The sequence below is a fragment of the Aphelocoma coerulescens genome, chromosome 17, assembly GCF_041296385.1.
Source record: "Aphelocoma coerulescens isolate FSJ_1873_10779 chromosome 17, UR_Acoe_1.0, whole genome shotgun sequence".
In the NCBI taxonomy this organism is placed as follows: domain Eukaryota; kingdom Metazoa; phylum Chordata; class Aves; order Passeriformes; family Corvidae; genus Aphelocoma; species Aphelocoma coerulescens.
In genome coordinates, this window is record NC_091030.1 from 7,013,328 (window position 1) to 7,035,903 (window position 22,576).

Sequence of the window (22,576 nt, forward strand, 5' to 3'; positions counted from 1 at the left end):
CTTTAACTCTTTCCATGTGTAATAAGTAGCTTGGATGCATTAATACCTCCATTCAAAACTGCTTTACATTTCTCCCCTCATTTCTATTCTTTGCCTCCTCCTTATTCTCAGCTGTTATTCCAGCATCTTTGCATTCCCCCTGGAGTTCATTCCAGCGGTGCTTTATGAATCACAGAATAAGATGGCAGCCAGCAGTGCTTTAGAGAAGTGTGGCTGGCACGATTTCTGCCCTGCACGAGGTTAATCAAACCCCTTCTCAGATAATCCACAGCCTCTGCAGCCCCAGAGGCCTGAGGTCAGGAACCTGAGCCCTCTCCCCCAAATGCAGGCGTGTTTCCTCAGATCCCTGCAACCCTGCCCTGCAATAATTAGATTCTGCAAAGCAAATCTGGAGCAGAGCAACAACTCCAGGGTTAAGCACCAGCAAACTCATCTCAGGACTGATGCCTTTGCTACCTGTCTGCAGCTTTGCTCCAGCACCTCCTGCTCCTAACAAGGAAGCCCATACTTTTTGTCCTTATTAAATAAATGGAATCAAATTTAGAGTAAATGATGTTTAACCCCCACCCCCAAGATTTAAACACTAACTTTTGTCGTTAGTAAGATATTTGGTATGTAAAAATAAATAAAAGAACTGACACCAAAAAAGTGTATGATTTGGGGGCAAGGGGAGGGAATAAAAGAATGGATTATAATGTGTCATTTTATATATGTGTCAAAGGAAACCAATTTCATAATAGGGAATAAAAATTCCCTCTTTAAATACTGTCAAATAAATCCTCAAATGTAATAGGGTTCACTTCTGGGGAAAGGAAAACTAAATCTGATTAAATATTAATGTGGCGTAGTATTAATTAAGAGAGAAAAAAGTCCATCAAGAGAACCCCAATATGTTTACTGTGTCCCCAGGAAGCTGGAAAATTTCACAATCAAGTGTGTAAATGTTCTAAAAAAGGGTCCTGAATATTTTATGAATATTTGTCATAAAACAGAAATAATAACCACTGTGCAGAGCTATTAGAATTAATATTTATGCTGCCAGCCATGAAATATTCATGGGGACAGAGAAAGGGGGGCCCGTAAGACAAGAATTAATTTACATTGGGCTTGGTTTACCCGCTGGCTTGATGTTTAAAGACGGCTTGACAAGGCTCCATATGAATCCGTCAGTCACTTGCAGCGGTAGGTGGGGTGAAGGCAGGGGGAGAGGCGGGGGGGGAGCGGGTCCAGGCTGCTGACAGCTCACAGATTGAGTTTCTGACAGCCCTTAAAAAATCTAAACGGCCCCCCACCTTTTTTTCCTTCTTCCATTGCCCAAGGCGCTCTGTACTGCCACCGTTCATCCGATCTCCCCTTCCATCTGCTGAAATTAAGGAATTAATGAGCGCTATACACTTTACAGCAGGCCCCAGGAATGTTTACTGGTGATTAAATTATAATGCAGCCGAGCTGTATAATTCATGAACCAATTAAAGGAAGTGTTAGTTGATTTGATGGGATGAGGACGTACAAAAAGCATTTAACTAATAGGGAACCGTGGGCTGCCGGGCGCTTTGGCTTTCTCGGATTACGCGGCTAATTGCTCTGCTTTATAGGGCTGTCACAGATAGCCATACATATTTCATTGTTCTCAAATACTTCAATTGTTTGCTTTCGTGTTGCTGCTGTAATATGTAGAAGCCCAGCCAAACTTCAGTGTAGTTAAAGCACTACTCTGCAAAAGCAGGTTGCTCTGGGAGGAGGGAGGGAAGAGAAGGGCACGAGGAGAAGGCTGGCTGAAAAGGAGTAACTTAAAGCCCCAGAGTTAAATGTCACTCAGCAATTACATGATTAAAAGGTGCAACATATGATAGTCTTTTGTTTTACAACTTTTTGGACACTAATATTCTATGCTGACTTCACCACGGAGAAAATATTGGTGTGCTGAGCTGCTTTTTGTTTTTCTAATACTGAGGAGCGGACGAAGAAGGTGGAGAGGGGAGTATATAAAAAAAAATCCAGCAAGGAAGAGCTAGATTGCTTTGGTTATCAAGAATAACACATCGTGGTTAAACTTATGTGGTTTGATATTCTAAAACACACGAGAGATGAAGGAGGTTGATTTCCCATCCGGGAGAATGCTCGGTGTCTAATTCAGAGAGCTGCTGAGTCGTGCAAGTCATCCCAACAACTCCACTTTGCACAAGGAATGGGGGAATTTGCCATTCCTGCTGTTTCTCAAAGCACTCCCCCACAGCTGACAGGCCACAGGGTTTGATGAAACAGATTCTCTGGATTTGAAGGGGACTATCAGTCAAGTTACTCCTCAGTCAAAACAGGCATGTTCTTCCAGCAGTGAAATCCCCAGCCCATATCCAGAGGTACTGCTGAAGAAATTAGGGACCATCAGATAAACACCACACACTGTTTTGTGGTTAGACCCTGGAATCTACTGAGTAAGCAACAAGCTGGGTGAATATTGGGTTTCTGCAGCTCAGTGATGAAGACTGCAGAACTCCACGTGTCCCTGACAAGGTGTTTTGTCACCCACCTGAGGGACACTGTGGTAAATCCTGACCTAATTGGAGCTTTCCATTCCAAAGTGTTGTACAAACACCAGCTCAGCAACTTCCAAGATAGGTTATTATGTAAAGTTTATAATCTGGTTCATCCCTTTCCTCGCACCTGTTCTCTCTGGGATTTGGGTTTGGAAAGCAATCCCTGTGGAGTGCCCTGCACCAGGAAAGCAGGATGTCTTTGCAAGCCAGTGCAGGTGTTCAGCAGGGAGGCAAGAATCCTACATTCAGTGAATACTTACTTTTGTTCATAAAAAGCACAGCAAACCTAGGTGGCCCCAGAAAGAAGGAGCTGCACATCCCATTTCCCAGGGCAGCACTCAGATTAGCAGGCTCGGGCCAGTCTGGGTGGAAAAAAAAAATGGCGTATTAAAGAAAAAAGATTTCTCATATAGTTTGACCCTGATGTTAAAAAGATACCACACAAATAAAAAAATATTTTAAATAATCCCCTTTATTCAGAACTACCATATATTAATAGCGTGTCCCCAGTTTCTGGGTTAAGTGATGCAAAACTTTGGCTTAAGACATCAGTTTAACAGGGAGGCTCCGAAATAAGGGATAATGACACCAGTGACACAGCAGGAAAACTTGTCACCAACCCACTGGGAGGCTGAGGAAAATGGAAATTGGATTGCCTGCTCTAGAAAATACAAAGGTTAAATTGTCTGGGAGATAAAGTTGATCCTAAACTCACCTAAGTGGGCAGTGCCTTGCCTGTGAAATCTGACTTTGCAGATAATCATGGGGACAGTTCTACACACAACATGCGACCTTGGGGGGCTTTGAACTACCCACTGTAGGATTAAATACATCTGCAATTCGGTAAAATCCATTCGATTACATTTCTGACATTCAGCACCTGGGACAGCAGCAAAGATTGCTCGTTAATGACAAAAAAAGGGTTTGTGCAGACAAACTGAGCTCAGACTCTGTCCCAGGAACAGTGAGCAGCGGAACGTGGGCATTACCTGGGAGAAAAGCAGGGGTGAGAGCAGCTCAGGAATCACTCTGTGCCAGGGACTGCTAACAGGAAACGTCAGAACTTGGCAATGTCAAGGAATCAGAGGCACTGCAGAAAGTATTTTCTTTGTGTCTTTTGAAGTGCCCTGGATACAATCAATCATACTGAAAAAAACCTCCTATATTTCGGTTCAATGTGGAAAGGGCTATTTGCATTTCAATATGTTCAACTTATCCTGCCAATAAAAACATGGAATCAGGAAGAAGAGATCAGGCCACTGGAGTGAAAAACAAGAGATGACATCCTGCAGACCTTTCAGATAAAACAACTTCTTGTTTGTAACATTTCTGTTGATGTCCCAATATTTCTGAATGATTGGGTTTTCAAATGAGATCAGTCAGCATGCAAATAAGGAAACAGGATCAAGACATCTCCCATATCTGATTGGATAGAGAAATTATCAAAAGACCCTTTTTTCATATCAAATTTCCATCACAAAAGGTCAAACTTTCAACTCCCATTACTTTTGCTAACTGCATTTCACTGTGCCTGCCAGCTCATTGCCGCTGCTGTTTTCAGAGGAAAAACAGAGAAGTAACAAACGATTCCATCTTCTCCCACATCTGTCAGACAGGATGGACAAACACTAATCTTATTCAATTTTTTCCTACAGCCCTCAAAATCCTTGCAGCCAAAACATCCCTTCTAACCTGATTAGCTATTCCTGGGTTGTTTTTATTTTTCTTACAGGTTCTCTTCCTATTTTCTAGCCCGCAGACTGACAGAGCACCAGCTGTGTTGCCAGAATGTTTTGTCCGACAATTTGGCCATTTAAAACACTTCTTGATGTGTGCTTTCCTAAAATATATGTCTGTGTTGTCTGGCTGGACTGATGCCTAAATACACAAGTAATGGATGGTCCAGAAATGGCCCAAGACTCAAAACACTCAGCTCACACAAACTCAGAGGAGTAGCTCAGCACCCTGAGGTGCCATCCACTGCTTTTCAGGTTTGAAGCTGAATTTTGAACAGCGGGGATAGCAAGTGGGGCGAGCACAAGAAAAATGAATTCATTAGTAAATTGGCAGGACTCGATGTATTTGTTGCTCCTGGTCCCATAAAAATTCTCCCTCAACATTATTATCATTGCAACATATATAACCCATCAGATCAGTACCTAGAGATTTCTGGTAGTCTGATTTTCTCTGTTGTTCTTATTACTCAACAACTAAATGCTTCACAAAGCCATTTCCTACAGAAATATTTATGTTCCCAAATGTTTATTGGCCCCTCTATCATGATCAAGCTTTTATGAGCACTCTATACAGAACTGTGAATTAAATACATAATTCCTGCTCTATCAGGTCTTGGCTCGGTGCTGTCTGTCTGTTTCACACAGCCAGGCACTGTGGTGAACCACAGAACACCTTACAGAAAATCTAATTTATATGGTAAAGATATTTCTATCCACACTCACTGTATGTGCTGGTGATTACAGGAAGCTAATGAGGACGAGGAGGATTGAGGGTTTAAATTCCATTAAAGGCTTTTATTCTTTGTGCTGGTTTTCCTGAACAACCTCTTCCAGTGATTTCTACACAACCACAGGCTCTGAACCGTCACAGGCTGGAAGGAGATGGAGGAAATGTCACACAAATTCTTCTCCCTGGCTTGCTCCAGATCACACAGGTGCCCTCAACGGCTCAGCTGCATGGAATAATCGACCCTCAATCCCTTGGAATCTGCTCCTGCTGGCAGCTCTGAGCTGTGACCACTGAAGAGCTCAGATCAGGAGCTGTTCCCCCAGATAACTTTCTTCATCTCTAATTTTTCATTTTCTTTCTCTTCTCCTGTTGACCAGAAGTGCTGATTTTTCAGTCTCTATGTAGCTACTACACTAAAAGTTTGGCCTCTCTACCAACATCAGATCAATGTTCCCAGCTTTTTTTTACCTAACAAATTCCAGATGCAGAATACAAGGACACTTGTAGGTTCTTGGGAATGGCTGGAGCTGTGCCAGGGAAGGTTTAGGTTGGAATTAGGAGAAGGTTCTGCCCCCAGAGGATGGTGTGGCACTGAACAGGTTCCTCAGGGAATGGGCATGGCCTCAGAGCTCCAGGAATGTTTGGACAACAGGGAACATGGTGGGATTGGTGGGGTGTCTGTGTGGGCCCAGGAGCTGGACTCACTGATCCTTGTGGGTCCCTTCTGGCTCAGGATATTCTGTGATTCTACAAAAATAACTGTGAATATATTTTATCTAGAATTCTCTGCTCTTCACAAGTCTATTACTGTTGACACACTAATCACCAGGCCACTTAAATGGATAAAAAGTCATTATCTGAAAGGTTAAAATCTGTAGTGTTCTCTTTTTTCCTGAGAAAAGTCTGGTCAAAGGAATTTTGAAGATGAACTGAGGATTTCAGTCATTAGGTAAGGTCTGGAGCTCACGGGATTTAATAATGGGCTCTTCAGAGTAGATGAAGAAAATATAAAAGATCTGCTGACTGGAAACTATATTTGACATTCAGATACATTCAAGCTGAGGTGTGGGATTCTAATGATGAGTAACTGCATAGTAAGTTATTCACTCTTGGATTGATTGCACAGGCAACTTTTAAACAGAGTGATTTTTCCTCCAAAAGATATTCTAGCTCAAACAAGACTCTGTCTGAGTCTGTTGTGAATTACAATGCATTTGGAATTAATCAGACATTTAACAAAAAAGAAGAAGATAGATTTTTCTTAGAACTGTTTAAAATAAAGACTCCTGCTCCTTGAAAGGCCTAACCACTTTGTGTAACTGTTTGTACCCAGAAATAAACTGAAGGAAAGGGCACTCACCTCCACTTGCAGCTTGCACATACCAGGAAAATGTGAAAAGCTGAACATTTGTATTATTTTCTCCTTAATACAACACAGAATCCTGCGTAACACCATACTGAAAAACACTTTTCACAAAATCAAATCCTCTGGTTCTTCTGAGGGCAAAACTTCCAGGTTACCCAACAATTAAGGATTTGCCAAATGCACAGTTCAGACAACCACACAAACTCACCAGCACAGACTTGGTGCACCTTGTAAGAATGAGGCACTTTCACAAACACCAGCCCTTTGCAGAACGTTTTCTGAGGGCAGGGAGGAAACCAGAACAGGTTTTTGTGTCGGCTTCCAGGAAAGAGCTTACACAGCCATTACCATAAACCACCCCAGAATATCCACAGTGATAGAGCACCTTCCATTAAAAAAAATACTGCAGCTCCTTTCAGAAGCACTGCCACTTGCCATTTCTTTGAGGTAATCAGATAGCTGTTAATTAATAAACCTGTCAGGTGAATCGTCCTGCTCCGGTCATCATTATCCATTCTGTAACAGAATCCTGCTCTCATCACTGCTATCCACCCCATAGCTTCCAGCTCAATTAACTTAATGCTATGCAAATGAGAGGCTCTCCTCATCATTAGCTTATAGCCCACAAATGTTAATAACATAATTGGACCTTCAACAGGGTAATTAGACACGATTTCTTCCATTAGTCTTACAAGGCTAATTATTGTTGATAGGAGAGAGGGGATGAGTCCCAGTGCTGCATGCAAAGAGGGGCATCTGGTTAAAGCAAATATAGACAAAACATCAACAAGGTAAAACAACAGTTGAGACCCAGAGCAGGGTCAGGTAGGGGTGGGGGGAAGGAAGACACCATCAGGAGAAACTTAGGAACCACTGGAGAAATTCTCTACAAGACAATTAAACCCAAATATCCAGCCTGAAGCTGGAGCTCTCCTGCCCTTAGCAGTGAAACAACATGAGGTTTAATAAATCCAAGGAAACTCCTCCAAGCTTTTGCAGACAGGGCAGTTGGGAAGTTGTGCTGATCAAAATTCCCAGGTTTGAGATGCAAATGTGCAGCCACAGACAAGACCTTAAGAACTGAATTAATTTCTGCATTTCCCAGGTCATTATGTCCAACCTTCTCTCCTGCCACCACTGGGTTGGCTGTGTTTGATCACAAGATTTTTCTGAGTAACAGCTACTTGCTGTAAGAATGACAGGAAATGGTCTCAAGCTGAGCCAAAAGCAGCTTAAATAGATTGTAGGGAAAAACATTCTTCATGGAAAAGGTGGTCAGGCATTGGAACAGGCTGCCCAAGGAAGTGGTGGAGTCACCAGCCCTGGAAGTGCCCAAAAACGTGTGCATGTGGCTCTTGAGGATGTGGTTTAATGGTGAACACCATGGTGGTGCTGGTTGAAGGTTGGACTCGATGATCTTAAAGGTCTTCTCCAACCTTCAGGATTCTGTGATCCTAATTACTTAATTGGGATACACTGAATTATTTAATAATCACAAAGCAAAATGCACATCAGCAATTTATTCACAGAAAGTTAATAAAACCCTGGATTCAGTATAATGGACTGGCAGTAATATTTCTAATAAAAAAATATGGCAGCAACTTTCCAAACTGAAATTATATTTTGGCTGGTGGAATGAAAGCTAAAGATTTGTTCCTGTACCAGTCAACCCTGTGCATCCATGGAGGTTAGAAATGTACAGCTGGAGAGAGAGTTCTGTGAGAAAACTGCACTTTTAAAAGGAGAAAGCAAACTGTACAAAAATATGGCAAGTTCCCCATACCCACCACCACTTAGCTTTGACAGTTCAGTGTCTTGCTGCAAAGTGTTTAAAAAAAAAAAAAAAAAGTTAAACTGAAGAGTGCACAGGACTCCAAGGCTTGAAAAAACACATTATTTCTGTATTTTGTATCTGTTTGACTTTGGGGCACATTCAGGGCCAATATGAATCCTTTGATTTCACTGCAAGTATGTGAGGAGGAACTTTTCCTATAGAGGTGTCCTGAAAATCAGCTTAAATTAAGTTCACAGAAGTAGCAGCTTTTACTTGAAGGTTAAATGAAAACATTACTCTTTTAACCTACTGTACCTTGACCTTTGGTCAGTCTCTCAAAAGAACAGGATTTCCTACTGCAGAAAAATCTCCCTCCTTTCAGCAGCAAAAAGAATGCAAGGGTTGTGCATATGGGTTTGGGTCCTTAAAAATAACAACAAAAATTAAAATACTGACTTAGCAGCTTTTCTTCTTTCTCTTCCTGGAGACTCTGGAAGCTTGCTGAGATCAGAGCACTCCTTAATTGCTGTATCCAGGATTTCACCACACAAACTCCAGCCATCAAAAGGAGCTTGTATGAGATGAGGTAACTTCTAAAAATAATCCCTGCCTCCCACAACTGAAGCCAAATATACCTCCTATTCTTGTTGGAGCAGAATCAGCTTGTGACAGCAAATGCAGCATCCTACAGAAAGCCCATAGAAAGATTTAAAAAGTGCATTTGATGTTTTGCTAGTGCTGGCTCAAGATGCATATTAATGCTTCTCCCCAGGAGAGAAAGGCTCTTGTGGGACCAATATAGGTCAGGCAGAATGTGCAACAGAAGTGACATAATCTTTTTATTGTAATCATCCAATTTTCTATCTATTGGATTATTTAAGAGCAAGAGCTTCTATTCAGATTAGTGTTATGTTAGGAGGGAAGAGAGAGCACAGTCTGCTGAGGAGGAGGATGGAGAATAAGGATTCCCCACCAATGGCTAAACCTCAGAAATCCAAATAAGGAGCTGCTTCTATTGGGTTTGTGTGGACAAAGGAGTGTGAGGGTGAGTTTTTGCACTACATGTAGCCCCTGGGAGTGCTGAACAGAGCCCTCATGCCAGAGGGTCATGTGAGAGAATGGGAGATTCCCGGATATATTTTTCCCATTACTCCATGCCCAGTGATGCCTCATTCAATGGAGGCAGAGCAGGAAACAAAGGCAAATCACTTAATTACAATCTTGTCAATGAGCAGGATAAGTCTCCAAACACTTGCATCAAGAGGTAAGACAATGACTGAGTTAGTCCTGTGGCTTGGAAAAGGCTACAGGAGTAGCAAATGTGGATTAAATGGATCCCATTCATTGAGTGAAGCAGATGAGTCTCAGGTGAGAGGAAGATTTGCTAATTTTGCCCAGTAAACTCTGGGATTTTGGTTGGGGAATAGAACCTGTTATTCTTCCCCCTTGGCCAGGGTGCTGTGGTCCCTCAGAGCACGGCTGGGGCTGCACACCCAGCACGGGTAAGAGGGGGAGTGTCTCTGCCGGGCTGGGGAGGACAGATCAGGGTTCATCACCTAAACCACACTTTCCAAACCAGTTTCTCTTTCATCAGCACATCACAGAGCTCTGCACGATCTGGCTCCTTTAGCTCCCACTGCCCCATAGTTTTTACCCAAAGCCTGTCCCAGCTGAGATGGGAGCACTGATATGCAAAGGGAAAATAAACTCAAAACCAATTGGTGTTAGCAAGGACAAGAGTCACTAAACAGCAGCCACAGAATGGCTGGAAGAGTGAGCTGAGAAAAAAACGAGAATGATTGAAACAGAGAATTGTGCTGCCTATTACTTTTACTATTTTACAAATGAATCCAAATCCTACATAGTCCATTGGACTTTTCCTACAGTTTCTCTGTGTCTCTAGTGCAGGCAAATTTTATTGTACTGATTTAGCCCCTTGATTACCACATCATTTTTCTGTTGGTTTTTTTTTTTTTTTGCCTGAAAATGAGGAGAAAATAAGATATAATTATAACATTTCTTCTTTGCTACTCATCAGATTTTTGCATGTCATCAACTGAAACCACATCTATTATAAATACACAATATCCATCATTTAAATTAGGTCAAAGTTTTAAAAAACGCTTTGTAAGATTTTTCCATGTAAGAATGATTCAATCACTATCATGTTTCCTTGATGCAACTATTTTGGGATTTAGCTTGTTCCTTGATAGGATTTAATTAAGTCATTTACATGTAATTTCCAAATGTGTAGCTGTTACAAAAGGCAGCAAAGAAATGCAAAGGCACAAAGGAACCTGAAGAAGGCAGCCAATCTTTAACAAAAATATTTCTGATATAAAAGTGAATCTGAGGAATACATATTCAGTGATAAGTATTCCAGTCCATGTCTGGTAAACTCTCAGATAATGGCAGCATGGTGGGGTCACTGGGGTTCTATTAGCTCAATTAATGAGGAGTAAGATAAGGCTAACACCCAGCTCTTCAAACGGCTCAAAAATAGAGCTGATAGTAATGGAGTTATTAACCTTCACCAGCCATTGAATTTTGCTGCTGATTCAAACTCCATTTCCTAGTTCAGGCCTCCATTAATAGGCTGTTTATTATCCCTAATCCACACTGGGATCAGCTGCAGAAATATGAAAGCCCCATGTAAAGACCAAATAGTTAAAAAGAAAAAAAAAATATTTTTTCTTCCATTCTGATTTCTCCTTTTTCAACATATTCACAGGTTCTTCCTTAGAAATTAGGAACTTCATTATCCTAAACTGTCTGAATGCATGTTCTCAGCAGTGTGGTGAAAAAGAAACTTTAAATATATTATGTAAAAAGATGACATAATTGGGAACACAGCCACATCATTTTGAAGACCAAATAGAACCCTGCTGGAAAGCTCGCTGTTGCTGTTTATTTTCTTTACTGGGAAAGAAACAACTTTAATTTTGGAAAAATGGGTATTAGAAATATATTATAGATGTATTGTTAGGTCAGTCCTCTGGCTCATCCCTCCCCTGCCCAGCTTTGTCTGCTCACTTGTATTATTTGTAATGTAATTAATCAATACTGAAAAGTAAAACAATCGACCCTGGATTCAGATCAGAGGGACAAAACCAAGGAAATAATGGAGCAGGGGAAGTGGCAAACCCAGGACAGGCAGCAGCACTGATGGGAGGGCTTGAGGAGAGCTCCAACACCAACCTGGCTGCAGCTTTCACTACAGAAATCTTGAGTTAAAGGGTCTTATTAGACTCTTTGCTGAGTTTGGACTCACTCAACTGAGATTTTTGACACTTTGTAAATTTTTGGTGTATTTTCAGTGAAAGAGACAATGTTTAGTTACCACAGTCTACACACAGAAGATGTTCTTCCAAAATCTATCACAGTAACATCTGATAGAGTATCAGCAATTATGAGTAATGGAGTTAAGAGCAAAATCAAAATGTTTATTACCTACACCTCCAGTACACAGTGCTGCCCTCAAACCTGACTGCAGGCCTGGGTGCCCCACCTCTGGAAAAAAAAAGCTGGAATGGCCAGTGAAGGGAAAGAACAGGATGATCAAAAGAGTGAAATGACTTCTAGGAAAATAAAAGGATAAACAGATCAAGGTTCTTTGTCTGGGAAAGAGGTGACTGAAGGGCACACACAAGAAGCTTAGAAAATCAGGAGTGTGGAGGGACGTGACCAGGGAATGTCTGTAACTGTTTCTCAAGAGAAGAAGTGCACCTGGAAAAAAATTATGAAGTATTTTCATATGACACCCAGTGAAATGTGAAAGTCCTTTCCACGTGATTTGGTGGCCAAAAGTACAGCATTGAAAAAGAGATTATAAAGTCATGGAAAAGGGGTGATTAGAAGTTTTCCAGAAGATCCTCTGGCTCAGGGAATCCTTAAACTGCTGATTGCCTTAAGCTGGCCTGGACCCAGCAGAGGAATGATCAGGAACCAGCTGAAGGTGACAACCAGACATTCACAACACATGACACTGCTGCTGCTGCATCTTATTTTAACTCTAAGCTTGGGAGAGAGCAAAAAGGATAAAAAATATTTTGGTGGATAATACATTGAGTTTTCAGTAGAACCATCCATGGCTATACTACACATTTCTTACTGTCACTCAAGCTTTAATTAAAAAACCCCAAACACCCATTAACACTCATTTGGGTGAGGAACTGAAGTCAGTCCTTTGTGTCAGTGGCTCAGGGCTTTAGAAGCCACCCTGTGATTGTCTGTGGATTCCTGCTCAGGTCGGCACTAAGTGGTTAATGGTGCCTTTTACTCCCCAGCTGAGAGGTCATTAAGAGATTCAGCTCCTTATTTGCCCTAAAGGCTGCCCCAGTTCAATGCCACGAGGATCCTGTCCACTTAGGCAGGAGCTGCTTCACAGGGGGAACACAGAAAGCAGCTCATGTCTTCTCTGGGCTCTTTGGGAGACAGGATTTCCTGTGCCAGTCCACGAGCAAACCCTCACTCTACAGCAAATTCTACTTTAAAGAAACCCCCCTACTTTTTCAGTGGAAATTGAATTATTTTCCTTTTTGTTCCAGAGCAGTTCTTCGGATGTGGTAGCTGATGCTGTATGAGTTTTTTTCATTATTACATTTTAACAAACTTTATAGCCCATTCTGTTTGTTTTCAAATAACTTTATTTTCCTTCCTTTCCACCATCAATTACTAGGTTTGTTTTTCTTTCTATAAGATGGAGGAGTCAGGAGACTGATCCTGCTCAATGCTGTATAATTTAGTACTATGTGTAGTAGCTTTATGAGGTGGGAGTCAGATAAAACATAGTATTTGAACACTAACCATTTATTAGCTCTAAGGAATAGATTTGTGACTTGACAAGCAGACAATAACTCTGTGCTCTGATCAGCCAAAGAGGTCTACTCTGAGTTCAAAAACCAGAGTAACATTCTCTTTCACAAATAATTTTGTTTACTGATGTGACTAGATTTTAATAATAAACTTGATATATATGTAAATTTATTTTAATCTAATTTCATCAACAGAGCCCGCCTAAAAATGAGACTTTGTAGATTGTTCTGTCTGATTTATAGATTTCTGCATCCTATTCCCAGATTGATTTCAAGGCTATAATTCTATCAGGTTTTTCTCCTGATGTCAGAAACACCACCTCTGCAGATAGTGTTTTATAACTAGCATCACAACTGAAACTGAATTACTGCCCTGCTATCCCATGCTGCAATATGTCCTTTTGTTTATAATCACCCTCTCTCCCTTACATCCCTCCTACTTCAGCTTCATGGGAAATATCAGCTCCAAGATCAATCAGGGAGCTCGATGTCTATTTTTGTCCCTCACTTCAACCCCTGGATAAAACAGTAGGGACCAAATTCTAGACTCAGACATGAATGTGCAGAGCTCTTTAAAGTGAAGGGAGGCTGAGCAAATGGATCACTGCTGAATTTCCACACATCCAAGTCTATAATGAGTTGCTCTTCCTCCCTTGATGAGGTCTCAATCCTGTGAAGGAGCACACAGGGCACACTCGAGTATTCACACTGATCTCAGGGACATGTTTAGGGATTCAGCACCTTCCTTCTAAATGCACAAGAAGAATAATCTGTGGGAAATGATGTTTAACTGAGCCCAGCACAAGTTTTGAGATTCTTTCTCCATTTTTTTCATGCAATGGATTCCTGTTTAAGATGCAACTCATCTTACCTTGGATAAATAAAGTTACTGCTGTTTTCACACACTTTCCTTTTTTAAACCTTGATGGATGACTGGCAGCTCCCTCCCTCTGCACTCCCCTCTATTCTCTCTCCAACTCAACCTCGACCTTTTCCATCCTTCTCCTATCTCTGTACAGGAGGGGATCCAGGGCAACCACACGGGACACACAGGAAGAGTAACTTTGCCAACTTAAACATTGATGTGGGTAATGCACCTCTCCTACCAGTACTTTTTAGATAAGAACATCTTCCTTGAAAGCAGAAAGATTCCAAATTTCCAAAGTATGCCTTTGGAATGGCCACTGTGCCAGCCAGTGGGATGGACAGAACCAGGAAGGCCTGGGAAGGGAATGGAAAAGCCTCTCAGCTTTGATAAGTGCACCAGCACTTTAAATCCTCACCCCCTTTGGACCAGCTGTGAAAAGTAACTCTATTTTATTTGCTTGGCACTTGTAACAGTTCTCTTTGGATGCTGATGTCTCTCATATCACATTTCTGAACAATTCATTATAGCTCAAATAAAATGTAATTCTCATGTTGTTTTTAATTATTTCACAAAACCCAAAAGTCTCATAATGAGCTCCTTGCAATACCAATATATTTCCATGGTATTACATCAGTGCTGAAGAAAGATGATGTAGATCCCCCCTCCTGCTGCAAATAAAATACATCTTCTCATATAACCCAAACTTTAATCCAGTTCTTATGGTTTGGCTTTAGAGGCAACTCAAACAAATAACCAGAACAACAGACCTCTTCTCTCTCCCACAGTTTGGCCATCTGGAGCATTTGTCAGGCCAGGGCTCTATTTCCTACTCTCCAGGAGCAGGACCCCTTTCCCTGCTAAGGAAGCAAAAAATAAGATGCAGTAGCATAAACGATGTCAATAAAGATCTGTATCTCTCCACAAACGAATTTTTCATGTCTATAGTATCGTGATGGCTGGATTTCTCTCTTACCTGTTGGGATTAATCTGTGCTTTTTGCAGCTGCTCTGCCTGCCCGACGTCCCTGGGGAAGCCAGAGAGCACCCAGCCATTGGTCAGGCAGTCGAGGGCGCTCAGGCGTTCTGTCAGCTGCTTCAGGACAAGGTTGTCTGGGACTGCAAAGGAGGAAAAAGGTGACATTTATTCTGTGTGCTGAGTCTGCAGCGAAGGGAGATGCAGACAAGTCCTTCTGGAACTAAACCACACAGTTATTCCCATTTATGACTGATTGACATTGGGCATTGTTGGCTTTGCATATTTACTGTCATGGAACCCCCAAACTCACAAGGAACTGTAGGACCAAAGCAAAGTATTTGGTAAAACCTGGTACCTACATAATTTTGCAATGTATTTCTTCCTCTCAGCCACACTGGACTGATGTCACAGTGATATGTGGGACACAATCTTATCAAAATGCAAAAACAATGACCCGAGTTGTGGAAAAGAAATCCTGTAACAGGAAAGGAATTTCTGAGCATTCTGGATTGAACTCAGCAGGTGGAAATGGTTCTGCCACAACAGGCTACGTGTGCTACTGCTCCAATTTACATGAAGGCTTGAAGATTTTGTAACTGAAAATAATTTTCAAAATGAATTTCAACTACCTTGAACCCCTAATTTTAGAGCTAAAAGCTCTTTTTCCTCTGGTATTATTTTTCTTTATGGCAAGAGAGAACATTAGCAAGATGCTGACTGGGATTACAACTACTATGGAGCTTTTAAAATTCTATTTAGTGGGACACAGTGGTAAGGAAGTATCCTGCACACTTTTACTAGAGTCTTCATAAAGTTGAATATTGCAATCAAGATACTTAAACTTTGGGTTTGTTTTTTTTTTTCTTTTGTGGGAGGAGGAGGCTTGCTCATAATTAAATGATTGAGTTAAACGAGAGTGACTATAGATTTTCCAATGACTGTTGTCATGTCTTGGGCTCAGTGTCCAATAACCCCACAAAAAGGACATCAAAATCACCTGGAGCTGCTTCCCAAAGCAGCAGCCAAAACAATTCCCAAGCAGCAAGGAGAGCCCCTTCCCTTTACCTGTCTAATACAGCAGAGCCTCTACTGAAAACAAGGCAGAGAAATTGCTACATAAATCCCCATCATGGCAGGTTGATGTTTTGATGCTCACCCTGCCATCACATCTGCATACAAAAATACAACAACAAGTGCTTGTAGGAGAGTGTACGTGTCAGATTTCTAACATTGCACTTCTCTTCAGGACAAGCTGACAGCAATCTGCCTGGATTTTAGCAGAGTGAATTATTAGCAGTGCACAGTTCTACCCCAGGAACAAGCAGGTTTTAAACTGCAATAATAGAAGCCATTTGCTTCCTGAAATTCAGCATTGCACCTCTATCATGAAATTCATGGCTTCTCCTTTAAATAATCAAATTACTGAGTTTACAGAACTGCACTCAGGATTCAATGTACCAGCAAAAAGGGAAGAAAACCACAGGGAATTAATTAGAAAACAGATTAGTGTATTAATTGAGGATATCTACTTCACATTATAAAAGAACAAGTTAAAGAGAGTAATATTCTCCATCTGCTGAAAGGAGAGGAAAAAAAAAGGAATGGAATAAACCCACACACTTGACAAAGAGCAAAATGACAATGCAAAAACTGGGTATTCTGTTAAAAACGGGATTCATAAAATTAATTGTACAATAGCACAGCAGCAGGAAGGAATTGTATCAGATGGATGCTTCTTCTCTATCCAAGACCTGAGCTGCAGGCAGGCATGGGAGGGATAACAGGAGAATTTCAGTGCTCTTTCCAGGGCAATTCTCTCCACACCCTCCAGCTTACGAGAATTAATACAAACCCAACACATCCTAGCAGGAATAAAGAAAAACAAACAAACCCCACATTCTCTTTCCCAAAAATGCATTCCATACAAAGACATGTGGAATTTTCCCATAGTCCTGAATTTCTGCGTGCTGAGTCCTGAATTTCTGGCTGCAGCACTAAACTTTCTTCATGTGTGTTATTTTATGACATGTCTGTTATTTTATGACAATTCCTACTGGAATCGTTGACATGGATTCACAGAAATGTCAAATGACACGATTTTATTTTTTAATTTCAGAATGCTCCAAACAGTTTTGCAAGGAATTGGAATAAAACCTACAAACCCATGAGTAAACCTGCAGTAGGATTCTGCCAGAGTTGACATCCCTGTCAAATGAACAGGGGATCAGGGCAGAGGCTGAAAGGCCTGGGAATGGCACAGAACGATGGATATCCTGTGCTGTTGAGCTTCCAGCAGATCCTGGGAGATTCCCCAGTTCCAGGGGCCAGACTGCTTCCATCCTTCATAGGGGAAGGAAAACACTGCAGCCTATGGGGAAATTCAAAAGGAATTGTGATGGGAACCCAGCAGCATCTCCTGGGTCTGAGCACTTCCCACAGGCCTTCTGTGAATCCCGATGGTCAAAATCCTCCACTGTGGTCACTGCTTTGGAGCAACACTGAAGCAATCACACGAGAGGGAAAAAAAATCGAGATGCAGTGACAATTAATTAATAGTTTATCTAATTACATGCCAGGTTTGGGGTGTTTTGAGGGATGCTGGGGACACTTGACACCTCTCTCCCTTCAGCTAGGAGTGACTGCAACACATCAGCAACACCCTTCAGACTGTTTGTACACCCATGTACACATATACATCACTGAATAATATAGATGCTTACATATTTTCTGTGCCTCCCTCTAAAGCTTGATGGTGAGAAATAAAACATAAACAAGTCAGACAGCAAGCTCTGCTCTCCTCTTGATTAGCAAACATACCTATCACTTCAACACAATGGGGGAACAGAGCTGCTTGGCTGCTCGGTGGCATTACAAAGTACATCAGCTGCCCTTGAACAGGAACAGTCACACTTAAAACAGCTGCATTAAAACTGTAAAACATCTTCCACAGACCAGAGGGAAGGAAAAAAAAAGAGAGGAAAAAAAAAAATCAGTATTATTCTTATTTTGTAGTACAGACAGAGTAGGTAATGAAGAACTCTGCAGTACAGGATTCCTTTTCACTCATGTGGAACTGTCTCTGGAATGGAAGGCAAATTAATAACCTGTAATTGGAGGGGCACACAGCCTATGAGGAACTAGGCAGAGGTCTCCTGGCCTCAAGCACATGACCCAATGGGCATATAGCAAAGTAAAATATAGAGCTTTCCTGATGAGACAGTCAATCTACATGTTTTAAGGAGATTATGAAGCACAAGACCTTTGAATAATCAATTCCTTTTCAACATAAGATTGTGTGAGTTTCCAACTCTGAAAGTTGGGGGAATGAGACTCAAGAGAGATTTTACTTTATCATTAGAGAAGTCCAAAGGTAGGTTTTTTGTAAAAATTACAATGTGCTGCTACAAAGAGATATCCAGGCTAGGTAAGGTGGGAGCATGTCTCTATTAGGGTGAGAAATCAAGGCATAGGAGTAAAATTCACCCCTCAGAAGTAAAGCTGCAGAGCCACTGAGCTGCAGTGATTCCTGAGAGCATCACAGAGCAACTGTGGGTCAGGATCACAGTGAACCCCAGGCATGGAATAGCAGCAGAATGAGGCCACAACCAGCTCCAGACAGAAAAGTAATTTGTTCATGCCTAACACCACACTCCATGTCTCCTTTATCTCCAAGCCTGTCTTCACCACGTTAATGATCAAGACTACACCCCTGAATTGGCAGCTGTGGATCTAAGAAGTGATCTAATCAGTTCAGGGGTTTGATCAGGCAGGGGACAAGGAACTGAGGCTTAAAATGCTGCAGTTCGTGCTGGAACTGCTGCGTGGACACCCAGAGATTTTTCATCTCCAGGGCTGTAAATCAGCACCTTCCAGCAGAACATTTAAAAAATAAATTTACTTCTCAGAGCTTCAAAGGTTTTCACAGGTATCAGGTACTTCTCATGAGCAGTACGTCCTCATGAAGCCCATAGGAGTGTGGCCTATTAGCTCTTCCCCAATCCATGGATCTGCAGGACTAATAGAAACCAGGATCAGGCAATCAGTTACAAAATCAGGCAATCAGTTACAAACTCATACCATCTGCTCCAGACAGAAGTAACAGAACATTAAAGGCACAGTCTGAGAGGGGAAAACACCACTTGAGAGATTACAGGGCACTATTCTCCAATAACTTCAATGCTGTCAGTGTTCCAAGCTATACAATTATCATATTTAAATTGATACCTCATCCGTATATTTCTCTTTAAAACAGATGTTTGAAAGGTATCGACTCACTTCTCCAAACCTATAAAACCTTGATTCTAAGTACAGCATAAGTGCATTTACAGATCTAAATTCTGTCAGCTTTGTTCCCTAAAAGGTCCTTTTGACAATACTGTCCATCTATCCTTTATCCTGCTTATAGAGATTTTTTTAGCAAGGTCTGAAGACTTTCTCAGCTAATTCAGACGCCTGAGGCTTGATCCCAGGAGTTGACAGTTACCATCTTGTCCTGAGTATAAGCTACTGCCAAAGGCTACTTTCCTGAATTGTCCAGGAAATCCCAGATTTAGCAAAGCATGAGATGTCCTTATTTTATTGCTCTAGAAACTCTGGATGATTCACAATGAGTAATTGGCTTTTTTCTACTCTGTTTTCTTGCCCACATTAAGGTCCTCAGAGATTGTATCGATTGAGATTGTGTAAATTGGTTTTTAATGTGTTTGAGAATGATTTAGCAGTGATTTACCATCGCGTGGGCTGATCGATAATTTAGGCTAATTCTCCGAGCCGCCGGTGGGTGAGGACGGGCAGGTCTGCGTGCAGCCGGTTCGGGTACCGTAAATAAACACTCGGCCGAGTTCTCTGCAGCGGCACCGGGAGGAAAACACCGACTTTTGCCTCGTTAGAGCCAGGAGAAGGGGGTCGGTTCCTCCGGGGATTTCCCCAGGGGCTCTGGCCCCACACACCCGGGGAAGAAGTCCCGGGAGGCTCCGACCCCCCGCTCCCGGAGCGTCCTGGGGAGTCCCGGGGGGCTCCGGCCCTGCGCACCCGGCGGGGTCCCGGAGTTATCCCGGGGGTGTCCAGCCCCGGTCAGCCGGGGGAGTTCCGGGTGGTCTCTGTCCCCGCAATCCCGGGGGGTCCCGGGGGTCTCCAGCCCCGCGCACCTCGGGGGTCCCGGGGTTGTCCCGGAGGGTCCGGGAGGGCGCCAGCCCCGCGCACCCGAGGGGTGCAGGAGTGGCCAGGGGTTATCCCGGGGGTCTCCAGCGCCACGGTCCCGCAGGTTCCCGAGGGGTTATCCCGGGGTTATCCCGGGGGTCTCCAGCGCCGCGGTCCCGCAGGATCCCGAGGGGTTATCCCGGGGTTATCCCGGGGGTCTCAGCCCCGCGGTCCCGCAGGATCCCGAGGGGTTATCCCGGGGGTCTCAGCCCCGCGGTCCCGCAGGATCCCGAGGGGTTATCCCGGGGTTATCCCGGGGGTCTCAGCCCCGCGGTCCCGCACGATCCCGAGAGGTTATCCCGGGGTTATCCCGGGGGTCTCAGCCCCGCGGTCCCGCAGGATCCCGAGGGGTTATCCCGGGGTTATCCCGGGGTTATCCCGGGGGTCTCAGCCCCGCGGTCCCGCAGGATCCCGAGGGGTTATCCCGGGGTTATCCCGGGGGTCTCAGCCCCGCGGTCCCGCAGGATCCCGAGGGGTTATCCCGGGGTTATCCCGGGGTTATCCCGGGGGTCTCGGCCCCGCCGTCCCGGCCGCCGTTGGTTGTTCTCTGTCGCCACCCCGCGGCCACGCCGCGCAGCGCAGCCGGTCCCCGCCCCGCGGGCAGCAGCGGCGGCGCCGCCGCCGAAAAGTCGGGAATTCGGGGAAAACGCGCCCGCTCCGGGAGCTCTGAGGCCTCCCGAAGCCCCGACAGCACCGGGCTGGCACGGAAACACCGAGAGTGTGCCCGGTTTTGTCGGGTTTGAAGAATGGACGTAGAGGCAGCGCAGCAAACAGCGGCACCGCCGCGCGTTTGCGAACACGGTGCTGGCGGTGATCCATCAAAGGCACCATTCCTACAGAAATCCTGTCCCCACTCGCTCGTTTTACACACAAACTGAGAAGGGCATCTGTAAGAATTGGAGTAATTATTTTAATACAGTAGAAGAAATAATTAAAGTATTATTAAATATTATTAAGTATTTTATTAATAAGATATTTAATTTCCACCTTTAAAATAGTTTTGCTTTTTAGAATATATTAGAAGCAGTCTTTTCTTGTTTTTATTTTTTTGTAGTTTTTTGGTCATTTCAAATAGGAGTTAACTGTATTAAAGTGGAAATGGTACTATTTCTAAAGCAGGTACGACGGCAAATTATTGATCATATAATCAGCATGAATCATACAATACAGGATGAATTGAGACCTTCAGAAACGCCTGTTAAAGGAGAGCAAATGCTTCCTCACAGGTATCAAGCCAGAGATTCAGGAATCTACATCTGATCACATTTAGTGACGAGATAAGGTTCCAGCCCCTTACACTACTCTACCTGTTAGCAGCAATGGAAATTCAGTCCAAACGGAGGATCCAGCATGCAAACAAAAAGCTTTTTTCCCCCCCTAAGAATGGCCTCTGTGTGGTGTTTTCCATGGATTTGCCTAATGGCCCCGGCTCCCAGGGAGTCCCGGGATGAGGCAGTGGGCTGACTCCAGGGTCAGGATCCACACACCTGGGTTCCCATTCACGCTCCCTGATGGTGGCAGGGCTCGAGCTAAACGAGGTTTTCTGCCTCAGTTTACCTGCGTGGGAGACAAAAGCTGCTCTGAACTGTCTCACAGGGATGTGTCTACCCTGAAAGTTTCTAAAACCAGTAACAAAATATATATTTGTACTTCTTTTTACTCCTTTGGCTTCCATGGAGGGACTACATGAGACAGCAACTGCAGTTTGAGCCCATTGGATTCATCATCTCCATTATCAGCCACATTCCCTATTTCCTCCTTATTTCTAAAAGTTCAGCTCTACTGAAAACCAGAACAGAATTTGACCTACAAACGCTTTTTGATAATGATAATATTAAAAAAAAAAATAAAAGAATAAATTGGTCTGATAAACATGGTGAAAAATGTCTTGGCTTTTTACACCAAATACTGCTTTCCCATGGGATGAGAAGGGAGGATGCTCAGCCAAACCCAGATTTTTATGTTAAAGTCCAAAAAGGGGGATGCTGACAACATGCAATGTGCTTTTCCTTCTGGTCTTTGCATAAAAACTCCTATGATATCTCCATCCCAAACTCAAAACCCCACTAAATTCAAGTCAGCAGCTCTTTGCTGAGGAGACAGTGCTGCAAGGAAAGGAAAGGAACCCTCACTTTCCTAAATTTTTAAGAATGACTGTCAGCAATGAAGATCAATATAAACATAAAAGATTAATACTTCACATTTCTATTGTACTCTGCTGTTTAAAAGCCCCTGACAACCACGAGGCCCCAAATGGCCAAGGGCCCCACCTTCACTCAAATCCATGAGGGTTGGTGGCACTAATATTGGAATATTGATCCTCCAGCAGCAGCAGGAATGGTGAATATCTCTGCAAAACAAGTTTATATAGGCAGGACCATATCCATTAGCTGACTGATTATCACAATTGCTCCAGAAAACAACTGCACTCCTCTCTTAAATCAAATCATGTTTATTTTGCCTGGTCTGGCTTCCAGGGTTGGCTTTTTAGGGTGGATTTTTTGGTTGCTTTGTTTTTACTCCTAAGTGGGGTGGCCTTTAAAAATGTTTTTGTTGACCAAGGCTCACTTCAGCTCT

The 22,576-nt window shown here is 43.0% G+C and overlaps 1 protein-coding gene and 1 long non-coding RNA gene across 8 annotated transcripts in view; both read right to left on the bottom strand.

Annotated features, from left to right (window-relative positions):
* The window catches only part of AK8 (adenylate kinase 8), a 64,237-nt gene that overhangs the window by 9,680 nt on the left and 31,981 nt on the right, over positions 1-22,576 (bottom strand). For all 6 annotated transcript variants that reach the window (XM_069032019.1, XM_069032020.1, XM_069032021.1 and 3 more), the window contains one exon: positions 14,799-14,940. In XM_069032019.1, the coding sequence (XP_068888120.1) occupies positions 14,799-14,940 (142 nt within the window). The remainder of the gene's footprint in view (positions 1-14,798; positions 14,941-22,576) is intronic.
* LOC138119820 (uncharacterized) lies at positions 856-6,934 on the bottom strand. Of its 2 annotated transcripts, XR_011155635.1 has the most exons (4): positions 6,755-6,934; positions 6,578-6,647; positions 2,798-2,899; positions 856-1,363 (listed from the first exon to the last, which is right to left on the bottom strand). It is a non-coding gene; the product is annotated as an uncharacterized lncRNA (long non-coding RNA). The 2 variants fall into 2 exon arrangements; XR_011155634.1 differs by lacking the exon at positions 6,755-6,934 and having other exon boundaries at positions 6,578-6,743.